Genomic DNA, 13,164 nt, shown 5'->3' with positions numbered 1-13,164 from the left:
AGAGGAATGTTAGGCTCAAAGGAAAGGGGAAGCAGAGTGGGAGGGACAGACTGAGATAGAAACTTCAGGATAAATACAGAGAGAGTTCTAACTATTTAGCTTAGGTGTTTCCAAGGTGTCTATCACCTCGCTGACCTGCTCCCTCACATGGCAGCCAGAAGCCCTCTTCCTTGTGGAACAGTCTCTTATCCTCTTATTCTAAGGGTTAAAATAACATCAAAAGCCTTCGCAAAAAGAAAAAGGGTACTTGTGGCACCTTAGAGACTAACCAGTTTATTTGAGCATAAGCTTTCGTGAGCTACAGCTCACTTCATCGGATGCATGCATAAAGTGGCTGCTACTCTGAAACCTATCAAAAGCCTTGTCACACCCACAAAAGCAGCTGGGTGTAAATAAATGTAGGCAGCTCTTGCTTCTCAGTCCACCCTGTTACTGCAGCTAACTCACAGAGGACCTTAGGATACAGTAGCCTACAATACATATTCAAATCAGATTCACAGTGTCTTGCTTTTGTGAGTTTAATTCAGTCCCCTAACGCTGTTTTAATATAGTTTTTGTATTAAACGAGCCATGGCTACAGCTTCTAGCAACATCTTTATTCTTTTCCAAAATAATTATGCCTTAAATCATTACAAGTGTTTTTCAATCTGTTGTTTTGTGCGACTGTCTCCTTTTGAAAGTGTATGCTAATGCGGATTGGACTCTGAATGGCAGCATGAAAGAGCATCAGTATTGATGTGTAACATATGATAGGGATTGGTGTTATTGGCACCTCTTCAGCATGAATGTGAAGGGTTTTTTTTTTTGTTTTTCTTTCTTAAATTGGGGTCATGCCTGACAGCTAACAAGGGAGCATAACTCTGTTTGCTTGGCATTTTGAATACTTACCCACACATTTACACCTAATATATAGTGTACAGTGCATTTCAGTAGCAAATGTTCCTCAGATATACAAACATACATCTGCACTGGCTTCCCACTCATTTCATATCAATTCAAAAGTGCCTGCTTTGTTTTTAAAACTCTCCATGGAAATTCTTCAGCCCACCTCATTGACCTGGTCTCTCTCTGTCCTCCAGTTTATCTAGCACTGGCCTCCTCTTTGTCTACTGTCTTGACACTGTTGTGAAAGAACCTTCTCTTCCATAGCTCCTGCCATCTGTTTGAGCCTTCATGTGCCTCTGTCAGCCTCGTCCGTTCTCTCGCTCTTTTCAAATCTAATCTGAAAAAGTATCTATTCTCTTTTCCCCATGCTTTTAAATTTCTCTCTCTCTCCATTTGCATAGATACATAATGACTTCTGTTGTGAATATCCAGATATGATTGACCCAAGAGGAAATGTTTTCTTTGAGGGACAATAAAGCTTGATGTTTACTGAAGCAGGAAGTCAATGTATATATATATATATATTGTTACCTGTATTCAGAATGTCTCCATCAGAAATATCTGAAAATCTCTCTCACATGACCATGAATTTAAACAGTCATTTCCTTTGAAACTAACATTTTAAAGGTAAATTGAAGTTAGGCAGCTGGAAGGAGAAAGCAACTGTTTAGTTCCTGGGAGTTAAGTAATAATTTTCACAGAATTTATTGCAGCCTTTGAGGATGCACTCCTTTGCTTGTCTGAGCTGTTTGGTTTATATTGTTATTGACCTGAGATCCTCGGGAAGTTTGTCTCATCATATGACTGTTTTCAGCCAATCTTGAGCCAGGATATTTCTCACCTATGTAGTAATATTTATTGTATAAAATTAAAAGATGTTTTGCCAATGTGGATGAATTGTAAAATACAACCTGAGAACCCTTCTCCTCACCAGCCCATTCATTATCCTGACAGTGCCTGCAGCATAAAGCTTTTCATCCTGACAAGCCGCTGCCACCCATTGAACAGCACCTTTTGGAAATGTTGGAGGTACCTCAAGAGGTGAGAGAAAAGTGCCAGGCTCCTCTTGAAAAAATAAAGGCACTTTTCCCCCTGAAAGATGCCGGCAAGAAGAAAGAACAGAAGACTGCTCAAGATGTCTTCAAAGACAAGTAAGTTGAAGGGGTTTTTATGGATTTTTTAAACTAAATTGTTCTTGAAGCATTTCAGATTGTTTTTGTTGAATATAGCAGGCTTGAAATACTTTGTACATGAGACCAATCACTTGTGGGTAGAATATCTTGTGATGCCAAACTGTCTGTAGATAGAGCACACTACCACCAGGTACTCTGTCTGTGTAGGATATTTGTTTTTGTTTTTTTGGTCCCAGTATCTAGTTCCCAGGGTGCAAGGGATTGTGAACCCTGTGGTCTGTGGAGACAACACATACAGTTTCATGGAAACGTGTGAGAAATGGGAAGGAGTCTAAAAAAATCTGGAGAACGTGTACAATGTACATTGTTAATGTATGTATGTGTTTCGTTGTCGATTGAGTAGTAATAAAATGCTTTGAATAAGGACAACAGAAGGTCTCTTTCAGTTTAAGATCATATGCATTATAAATATTTCAGAAATATTTCATATTTAAACTAGTTTTCCATCTTGGTATGCTGTTTACTTTGTTCAATAGCTTCTATTAGAATGCCAAGTCAAAGGAAAAGCAGCTTGATTTTCATAATATAGTCTGCTATGTAATATGTAGTAATTTCTTGAAAGGCCAAGTCATTGTAGGCTTCTCCAAAGACTTATTCTGATCAACAGTTTTTAGAATAGAAATTGTTGCTGCTATTATTAACTATGATGTGTTTGCCTCACTTGTATTTGTACAGTTAATGTAGTTAGTCCTTTCTCTCACCCCTGGGGGCAAGGTCTCACAGCCCCCTCTGGACTTTGCTGTCTGTCAACTCTCTGGTTAGCTCAGATAGTCTTTCATCCCGTGGTGAAGGGTTCTCTGCAGCCATTTCCCTATATTGTGCAGTAGAGCTCCTTCTGCCTGGCTGTTATGGGAAGATCACACTAAGACTTCTCCTGTCCCTGGTATCTAACCCAGGTTCTTCTTTGACCCTGGTCCTCTGCTTTTTCCTGCCTCTGTCTATGGGATTCTTTTGTCTAGATGCCTTTAGATCACATGCTTGTTCCTAGTCATATGAGTTACAACTACGACTCCCAATTTCCAATGGCCAGAGTCTGTAACAGATGAACAGATCACCCAAGGATCAGTGCTCTGTTACAGATATGTTTACCTTTAAACTACAGTATACAGAGGTGGCATTAAATTTTGGGGTTCCCAGTGAGGCTGATCTTATGATGTGTGTGAGTCTCCAGCTTCTTTCATATATATCCTGCTCTCCTTGTCCCTAGTTCATGGTCTTTAAAGTGTAAACTTTCTGGGACAATGCCAATAGTTGGAACAACCTCTTTCCTTTCCAGTTGCAATAGGAGGATCTACCTTCTGCCTATCACCACTGCCCTGGGAGAGCTGCTTCTGGTGTTGGAAGCCTTAAGAGCTGGTTCCCACAGCTGACCTATTTTCTCCCCTCAAGGAGATTTGATGGGCAGGTGCCGATTATTGTAAAGCACTGTGAAGTTTCTGTCAAAGTGCTAAGTATTATTATTATTCTACCACCGGTATTGGAACCAAATAACTTTATTGACATAATTTAAGGTTCTGACCTATATCATCTGAAAAGAGGAGATTTGGTCTGAAATCAACAAGATGAAATTCAATAAAGACAAGTGCAGAGTACTTCAGTTAGGAAGGAAAAATCAAATGCACATTTGCAATGAATGCTTAGGTCGTAGTACTGCTGAAAAGGGTCTGGGGATAATAGTAGATAGCCCATTGAATATGAGTCAGCATATTCAGAGTTGTGAGAGAGGCTGATATTTTGGGGTATATTAACAGGAGTGCCATATGTAAGACACAGGAGGTAATTGGCCTGTTCTGCTCCAGCTGAGGCCTCACTAAGGCCAAGTACTGTGCAGTTCTGGGCACCACATTTTAGAAAAGATGTGGATAAACTGGAGAGAGTCCACAGGAGAGCAACAAAGATTATAAAAGCATTAGAAAATCTGACCTATGAGGAAAGATTAAAAAAGTGGGTGTATTTAGTCTTGAGAGAGGAAGACCGAGTAGTGACCTGATAATAGTCTTCAAAGATGTTCAGAGCTGTTAGAAAGAGGACGATGATCAATTGTTCTCCATGTCCCCTGAAGGAAGGACAAAAGGTTATGGGCTTAATCTGAAGCAAGGAAGATTTAGGTTAGATATTAGGAAAAACTTTCTATTATAAGAGTAGTTAAGTTTTGGAATGGGCTTCCAGGGTAGGTTGTGGAATCCCGTCATTGGACGTTTTTAAGAACAGGTTGGACAGACACCTGTCAGGCATGGTCTGGGTTTACTTGGTCCTGACTCAGTGAAGGGGGCTAGATTTGATGACCTCTCGAGGTCCCTTCCCACCTTACATTTCTGTGATTTGTAATTTGAGCTATCACTGTGTTCCTAATCTCTTAGTGTGGACTCTTAGGAGGTCTACACTGAATCTGTCCTGTTTTGTACCATTGTTTGTATTTCAATGTCTAGGCATAGAATCATAGAATATTAGGGTTGGAAGAGACCTCAGGAGATCATCTAGTCCAATCCCCTGCTCAAAGCAGGAACAACACAAACTAAATCATCCCAGTCAGGGCTTTGCCTTAAAAACCTCTAAGGATGGCGATTCCACCACCTCCCTCGGTAACCCATTCCAGGGCTTCATCAATGGGATGAATTACACAGTGTGATGACCTTAGTTCAGGGGTGAGCAAACTACAGCACGGGGGCCACATCCGGCCCTCCAGATGTTTTAATCCGGCCCTCAAGCTCCTTCTGGGGAGCAGGGTCCAGGGCTTGCCTTGCTCCATGCGGCTCCCGGAAGCAGTGGCATGTCCCTCCTCCAGCTCCTACGTGTAGGGGCAGCCAAGAGGCTCTGTTTACTGCCCCTGCCCCAAGCACCACCCCCACAGCTCCCATTGCCCGGGAACTGCAGCCAATGGGAGCTGCAGGAGCGGTGCCTGCGGACAGGGCAGCGTGCAGAGCCACCTGGCCGCACCACCATGTAGGAGCTGGAGGAGGGACATGCCACTGCTTCTGGGAGCTGCTTGAGGTAAGCGCTGCCCAGAGCTTGCACCCCTCCCCCCTCCAAACCCCTCAGTCCTAGCCCAAAGCACCCTCCTTCACCCCCAACCCCTCATCCCCAGCCCTACCCCAGAGCCTGCACCCCAAGATGGAGCCCTCACCCCCCCTGCACCCCAACCTCTGCCTCACCCCACAGCCCCCTCCCACACCCTGAACTCCTCATTTCTGGCCCCACCAAGAGCCCGCACCCCCAGCCGGAGCCCTCACCTCCCGTACCCCAACCCCCAATTTTGTGAGCATTCGTGACCCGCCATACAATTTCCATACCCAGATGTGGCCCTCAGGCCAAAAAGTTTGCCCACCCCTTGCTTAGTTCTAAATATCCTTCCTTTTGTCACTTTGAGTTAGTATCTGTAACATTTTTGTTTAGTAATAAATATTGAGAAGTAATTTTAAACAATTCTCATTTAGTACTTTGTGCCCTTTATTTTATTTACTCCTATTGAATATTCAGTTCCACTGTCGGTAATGCTCACCACTTCTTGTCCAAACCCAGATTGTTAAATACCTTGCTTTCTATTTCATTCACTGCTTTGTTTGTTGCCTGCTTACCTTTGTGTTAGCAGTATGGCAAGGTTTATTAATTCAGGATTAGAATTCTGGTTCTTCCTTTCTGTGTTCCAACCAGTAATATAAATACTTGGTACTTTTAACAGGTCAGTTTCACAAAGCTGAAAATTTTATGAGCCAGATCAACTGGGAGAACAAATTTAAATGGAAAAATGTGAACAATAATTGGAAACTGTTTAAGAACATTTTACTAGATGCCCAAAAAGCCATAATCCCACAGGTGAAAAAACTGGCCTCGTGTAGAGGGGAAGTAAAAGCAGCCAAGAAAAAAATCAGTGAATAACAAATAGAAAAAAGGGAATGTTGGTAGCAAAGAAAAATCTATGACCAGCAGATTTAAGGACAAAAATAAAGTTTTAAAAATATATCAAAAACAAAAGACATTCTGCTACTGGTCTATTGCTAGATGTGTCCAGTTCCTCTCTAGAGCTGAGCCATCAGTGGTGGATCCCCTGCTCATTAATTAATCGTTGGTACAACACATCAAGAGTTGTGGTGGATTCCCCATCACTGGAAATATTTAAATCAGGTTGGATATTTTTCTAAAAAATATATTAGAGTTGAAGCAGGAATTAATTTAGGGAAGATTGTGTTACACAGGAGGTCAGACTAAATGATCACCATTGACCCTTTTAGCCTTTAATTAATTAATGAAACTGTGAGAGAGATTTCTATTTCAAACTCACTAAAATTCAGTAACCTAAACTGGTATTAAGGAGAAGATGCACAGTGCTATTAAACATTTGGTTTTGATTTGAAAGAAACAGTACTTTTTTCTTTGATCTAAATGTAAGTGGTGTTTGTACAGTTCTTTGCGTGTTGATTTGAGATATGTTATTGTTTATCACGGTCTTTTAAAATAAGGCATTATGTGTCATGTGAATGTCATCAGTACAGTTAGGACATTCCTTGGAGGGAAAAGTCCCAATATTGGCAGCATAGTCCAGTGGACTGGATACTGGACTTGCAGTCAGGAGACAGGGCTCTGTTCCTGTTTGTACCACTGACTCTCTGTGATCTCGGCCGAGTCATTTCACCTCTTTGCTTTTTAGTGTCTCCACCTGTAAAATAGGGATAATGACACTTGTGCAACTTTGTATGACTCTTTGACATCTTCAGATGTGAAATGTTGTTGTTGTTCTTAATCACCAATACTATTCATGGCAAAGAGTCCTCCAATACGTCTGTTAGTCTATAAGGTGCCACAGGACTCTTTGCCGCTTTTGCAGATCCAGACTAACCCGGCAGCTTCTAGGTTTTTTATTTGATGTCTCCCATCCAAGTGTTCACCTGGTTCACCTCTGCTTAGTTTTTGAGATCAGATGGGATCACAGTATAAGGTGCTACGGACTAGAGGGAAGCTATGTTGATGTAGATTTTAATATTCAGTATTCATTAAGCAGTTTCACTTTTGTTGAGCCCTAAAAGGTAAGAAGTTCAGTAAAACAGAAATTTTCCTTTTTCTTCCATGGGGTTGCAGTGAAGAGGTAGGAGTCACCCCTAACCTCACAGTTTGGGAAAAGCTGTTATATAAACTTAGTAGTCAAGTATCAGAGGGGTAGCCGTGTTAGTCTGTATCCACAAAAAAAACGAGGAGTCCGGTGGCACCTTAAAGACTAACAGATTTATTTGGGCATAAGCTTTTGTGGGTAAAAAACCCACTTCTACAGATGTAACTTAGAAGTGGGTATAATAATCCAGCCTTTAAATTAATTTTAAATGGGCACTTCATTAATTTTTCTTAAATACTTTTTACATTTCTAAAATGCAGCTAGCTAATCAATATATTACGAGTAACAGATAAACTTTAAGAGCCACATCTTCAGCTAATGTAAACTGGTATGTGTCCATTGGCTTCAGTGGAACTACCCTGATTTACACTAGCTGAGGATCTGGCCCTAAGTTTAAGTACAACTTTATTTTTTTCATAGCACTTATCATACCTGTAATATCACAAAACACTTAACAGCATTCAAAATAGTGGCAGAGGGACAAATAAAAAACTAAGCACTCACAAGGGTGGAAGCATGTTTTCAGAGGAGATTTTAAGTGAAACATTGCACTGCTATAGTGCCTTTCATTCAAGGATCCCAATACTCTTTAATACATTAATTAATTTACCAGTCCATAACCTATGCCGTGTTAGGTGAGTATTACTTTCTCCATTTTACAGATGAGTATATGGAGGCATAGCGTGATTAAGCAATTTTCCCCAGTGTTGCTTGATATAATATGCCAAACTTTTACAGTGAGTGAGAAGCAAGGCTATGTCAGATGACAGGAGTTGCAAAGGAGGAGGATTTCATCCCAACAGTGACAAAATTAAGCGAAGGGACAGAGAAGACCAGTGATAAAATTGAGGGAGAAAAGTAGAGATAGGTGTGGTCTATAATGTAGGTAGGAGCTCACTATGGAGGGTGGTAAACAGGAGGGTTGGAAAATTTCTTTATAAAATTAGAGCATTACCTTTCATATTCATGGGATTTTTAAAGCCAGTTTCCAGTTACTAGGAATGCAAAACATTGCCTGGCCTAGTGTCTTTTTCTCGTCCTTACCTTTTCTAGCTTCTGATTTTCTTTGCTGTAGTTTCAGGTCTTTTCAGAATAACACTTTTATTTGGTTCTATTTTGGGTTTCTTTGAACAACTGTTAACAGTAATGGATGTCTAATTCGCAATATTTGTAATTATTCAGTAGCTCTCAGTCATTCTTACCTCAGATTGATTGTCCTGTTTCAATAGCCTCTACATTTATACTGAAGAGCAAAGAACAGAATTATACACATCTTTGATATTTCCCATTATTATTAACTTGATTTTCTTCTCCCATCACTAAGATGTGCTGTTAAAGTTTGCCATATTATATTAGGTGACAGAATTCATTCTTCTGTTTGAGTCTTCACCGTGGAGTATGTTATCTGTGAGGACAAAGTTCGAAGATGGCCTAAAACCATTATTAATTTAAAAAAATTAAAACTTGTCTTTTGAAAGTATTTTCAGATATAGTTTAAGGCCGTTCTGAGAGAGCTCACTCCCATACCTAATTGGGGTTTGTCTAGTAAGTTTTGACAGCTGTAAGTGGAAGTTGATAAAGCTCTGGAGTACACTGATGCAGAAGATGGGTTATTAGACTCTCAGCTCTCTGTGTACACAGATATCTAATAGCTATCAATTCCATGACAGGAACTGGCAAATAATATTTGAAGGGTAAATGGATTTCTTACTTAAATGTTAAGTTTCCATTACTTGCTCTGGCAATTTCATCTTTAAAAGGAATATGATGTGAATGCTAATGATCATGAATATGCTATAAAACTAAGCTGGGCTGCCTTAGGATGTGGACTTCCCCATAATGGGTCTGGCAGTATCCCACATTCCTGGTGGTGGGAAAAAGTCTTTTGTCCAAATTCAACCCTAGGATAGGTGGGCACGTAATCCAATGACTTCCGTGATGGTTGTTCTTGCTTACACAAAGGTTGAATTTGATTAATTGTTTCTGCTGGCGGGTGCCCTCTCCTCCTGTCTGGGCTGTAGGAAGAATAAGGTATGGAGATTTAGGTTAGATATTAGGAAAATCTTTCTAACTATAAGGGTAGTTAAGTTCTGGAATAGGCTTCCAAGGGAGGTTGTGGGATCTCCATGATTGGAGGTTTTTAAGAATAGGTTGGATAAACTCCTGCCAGAGATGGTCTAGGTTTACTTTGTCGTGCCTCAGTGCAGGGGGCTGGACTTGATGACTTCTCAGTGTCCTTTCCTACATTTCTGTCATTATATGGTTTGTCCATAGCATGGAGACAATCATACAACAAAAGTGTCACCCTGGTCTTCTCTTTTCATCATATATTGCACAAATACACTGACTTGTTGCTCAGGTGGGAGGTTGATTTGTTTTGATTTGCTGCATTTACTTTTTTGTCATCTTCACTTCCAGCAATGAAGATGGACCCAGTGCTAAGAGGGCAAAAGCTGAAAATGAAGAAGGCAGCTTTAGCATCGCAAACCTTGCTGAAGGCAGTGTCACCACTGTAAGCACATCTTTACAAATCCTCTCTTTCATAGGAAAGACTAGTTCTAGAGCCTCCCTTGGGGACTCTTTCTATATCTTAACTGAAATATATTAATGGAGGGGCATCTCTCATCTGAAATACATTTGATTGAGAATTTTGAGATTACTTTCTGCTGGATGTAAAATGAACTGACTAGCCCTGAATGTAGTAGCCAGCTAGTTCTGATTGCTTTTAAGGCAAAATTCTTCCTTCCCGACATGCATGGAACTCCCAAGAGCTATTCCATAGGTGTAAGGGAAATAGAATTCAGAACTGAGATTCACTGTTAGATACAAGAGCAGAATTTGTGCTCTTTGTTTTCTCTTGTATCTTCTTTAAAAAACAGAATAAAATCCTTCATATTCCATTTTTCCAAATGTTGCTATGATTTCAGAACCTATTGTTTGTATTGCTTGGGGATACAAATCACAAAATTGGTTAATTCTGCCACCAAAGTTAAACAGGTAAATTAGCTTCCTATCTGTTAGGCTTCATTGGCATGCAAGTATGTGTTGGAGCTATGCATCTTCCTTTGCTTGCTTGATTTTGGTGTCAGAGAAAAATAGTTATTTTATATAAATTAAGATAAAAGGATATCTCAGTTCTTTTCAACACTTGAAATGTATGACATGATTCAAAAAGAAAGAGGGCTGTGCTCATTTCACACCGAACATAAAAATCAGATCTTCTAATAGCATAGCATGGTATACTTTTGGAAAAAAAAAAAAAAACAAACCCCAACCCACTAACAGATGGGCTTTCAAAGAAGCAATTTATTAGAAGATCTGTGTAAGAAATGTTTGCTTGTAAAGCATTAAAATATAAAATAAACTTAGAAGAATTTTGACTTACTGTTTAGGGAGCAGAATTTAAGTATACCTTTTCCCTGAAGCCAAAAGGGGGCCCCTCAGAGGCAAAGTATTACAGGATGCAAACTGCAAATGGATTGGCTACATAGCCTTTTTCCATTCCCAGACCTTTACTGTGAAAGTTACTTGCAACCTAAAAAATTATATACCTTTTCCTTGCATTCTTTTCAGTTTGCTGTTAGAATACTAGGGGCCAGGTACTTCCCTCAGATCCACAAGCCAGTACTTAACAGAAGGCAAAATTTGGCCTTAAAGAAGAATATAACGTTGTGGGTTAGATTTATCAAGTAGGGAACAAAGCCAAGAGCATTTCTCCTCTACCTTTGGAACAGTGGAACCTTTCGAAGAGAAGACGACTGACCTCATATTTTATTCTGACTCAGAGTTAATGTGGTACTCTGGAAAAAGGATGCTAAGCAGTGTAGATGTGTATTTCTGTAGCTCTTCTGCCCATTTGTGCAGTGAATCTTTCTTTATGCCTGACGTGCTTTTAGTTCCCTTAGATTTTGTGAGGTCTCTGCACTTGCATGCTTTCTCAAAGCGTCAGTTCTGAAATGTCAGACTGGACCAGAAAGGGCAGCAGTTAGCTGAATTGAGTATTAGCTTTTCATTTCCAGTGTCTTATTGGAGGGCCAAACCAACTACTCTGTACCGACATTGCTAAGAACTCTCACTCCTAATTAAGCATGTGTTAGGACAGTGGTTCTCAAGCTAGGGCCGCTACTTGTTCAGGGGAAGCCCCTGGCGGGCCGGGCTGGTTTGTTTACCTGCCGCGTTCGCAGGTTCTGCCGATGGCAGCTCCCACTGGCCGCGGTTCGCTGCTCCAGGCCAGTGGAGGCTGTGGGAAGCAGCGCAGGCTGAGGGATGTGCTGGCCACCCTTTCTGCAGCCCCCATTGGCCTGGAGCGGCAAACCGCGACCAGTAGGAGCCGCGATCAGCCAAATCTGCGGATGCGGCAGGTAAACAAACCAGCCCACCCCGCCAGGGGCTTTCCCTGAACAAGCTGCAGCCCTAGTTTGAGAACCACTGTGTTAGGATGAATAAGCAGTCTTTGCTACAAAAAGTCTGAAAGCTGAACTAGCCAGCAGCCTGAATTACTGTACTTCTGACCTCCAGTGCCTAGAGAATGTGATCAGTTCATAGGAGGGAAGTACAGGAAGTGTAAGTTCATCTTGTATAGCTGGTCATATCAAACCTAGCCTTTGATCAGGGTTAACATTGCATCCTAAGAATTGTCTTTTATTTGACCCCATACTACCAAAAAATGTAGCTTCTCCATCCATATTAAAATAAATTGAATTGTAAATATTTCTGTTGATATACAGGAGGAAAGGGGAGCTGTGCATTCATGTAGTATAATCATTCCTCAATCTTTTGTAGGTTGGAAGTATTAACCCTGCAGAAAACTTCTGTTTTCTAGTGAGGCAGAAGAATGCAAACTTCAAGGAAGGTAAGTTGCTTTTATCGGTCTTAACTCTATTTAACAGCATCTTCAGTGTTCAAATATCCATAACAGAAAAATCATCACCACAGTTGGCACTAATTGGCTCTCTTGTTGACAGCCTCAGCTGAGGGCAGGGATTGCGTGAACTGTATAAACTGAACATTCTGCTCACTTATGGAGAAGTGGTTTTTCTGCATCAGGATTGAGGCATGTTGGGAGGGCCACATGTGAGAAGTCTGTCCTGCTACTGCTGATTTATCCTGTTCTGTGAAGAAATAAGAATTTAGTTTCTAATAATCTGCATAAATAAATAGGTATCCCCTGTTACTCTCGTGAGTGAATGAGGATAGGTGAAATTAGGGGAGAAGTGAAAGTGAGAGTATATGAATGATGGGAGATAGGTTCTCAAGCACTTGTATGTATTAAATGTGCACTCAATCAGCCTATTATTCAGCACTCAGAAAAGAAAAGAAAAGAAAAGAAGGGGGACATTGATGTAGAGGCGAGAGAAAGTGCAGACTGCAGTGACCAGTCCATTAACTGTGCTATTTGCATGTCCTGATCTTGAAAATCCAAGTACAATTTCCTCTGTGTTTACACCATTTCCCTCCCCTCACCCTTCTGGGGTTGGCCATCAGTTTAGCATAATCTCTAGGAATCCTGAAAATATTCATGGAGCACAGTTACAGTGGATTGAGTAAAAGACTTAGAGCTGCAAACGAGATCCAACCTGGAATACAAAGAGAAGAGTGATCCTGTACCAAGGCGCAGACAGGTGCAGCGGTTTCAGGTGGTGCCTCCCAGAAAATGTTAAAGGGACCCTCTGTCTCTGAAAACCTTGGCTTTCAGGTATGGGCAGAATGTGTTCAGAAATAGTCTTCAGTTGTTTGAGAACCTGCTCTTTTGCATTAAAGCCCCCTTTTGGTGACTGATAGTGATTGCATGTTAGGAACAAAAGCACAAGAACAAATCCGCACAGACACACCCCTAGAATCCCCACCAGGGGTATTCTATCTGCTACCCAAGAGCCATAAACCTGGAAATCCTGGACGCCCCATCATCTCAGGCATTGGCACCCTGACAGCAGGATTGTCTGGCTATGTAAACTCCCCCTCAGGCCCTGTGCCACCAGCACT

The 13,164-nt window shown here is 41.0% G+C and overlaps 1 protein-coding gene across 3 annotated transcripts in view; it reads left to right on the top strand.

Annotated features, from left to right (window-relative positions):
• The window catches only part of XRCC5 (X-ray repair cross complementing 5), a 74,151-nt gene that overhangs the window by 36,688 nt on the left and 24,299 nt on the right, over positions 1–13,164 (top strand). For all 3 annotated transcript variants that reach the window (XM_073305005.1, XM_073305006.2, XM_073305008.2), the window contains 3 exons: positions 1,840–2,036; positions 9,601–9,694; positions 11,965–12,034. In XM_073305005.1, the coding sequence (XP_073161106.1) occupies positions 1,840–2,036; positions 9,601–9,694; positions 11,965–12,034 (361 nt within the window). The remainder of the gene's footprint in view (positions 1–1,839; positions 2,037–9,600; positions 9,695–11,964; positions 12,035–13,164) is intronic.

Source organism: Lepidochelys kempii, chromosome 11 (assembly GCF_965140285.1).
Source record: "Lepidochelys kempii isolate rLepKem1 chromosome 11, rLepKem1.hap1, whole genome shotgun sequence".
Taxonomy (NCBI): Eukaryota; Metazoa; Chordata; order Testudines; family Cheloniidae; genus Lepidochelys; species Lepidochelys kempii.
Note: the sequence above shows the minus strand (reverse complement) of the source record. Positions and strands in the feature narration are given on the sequence as shown.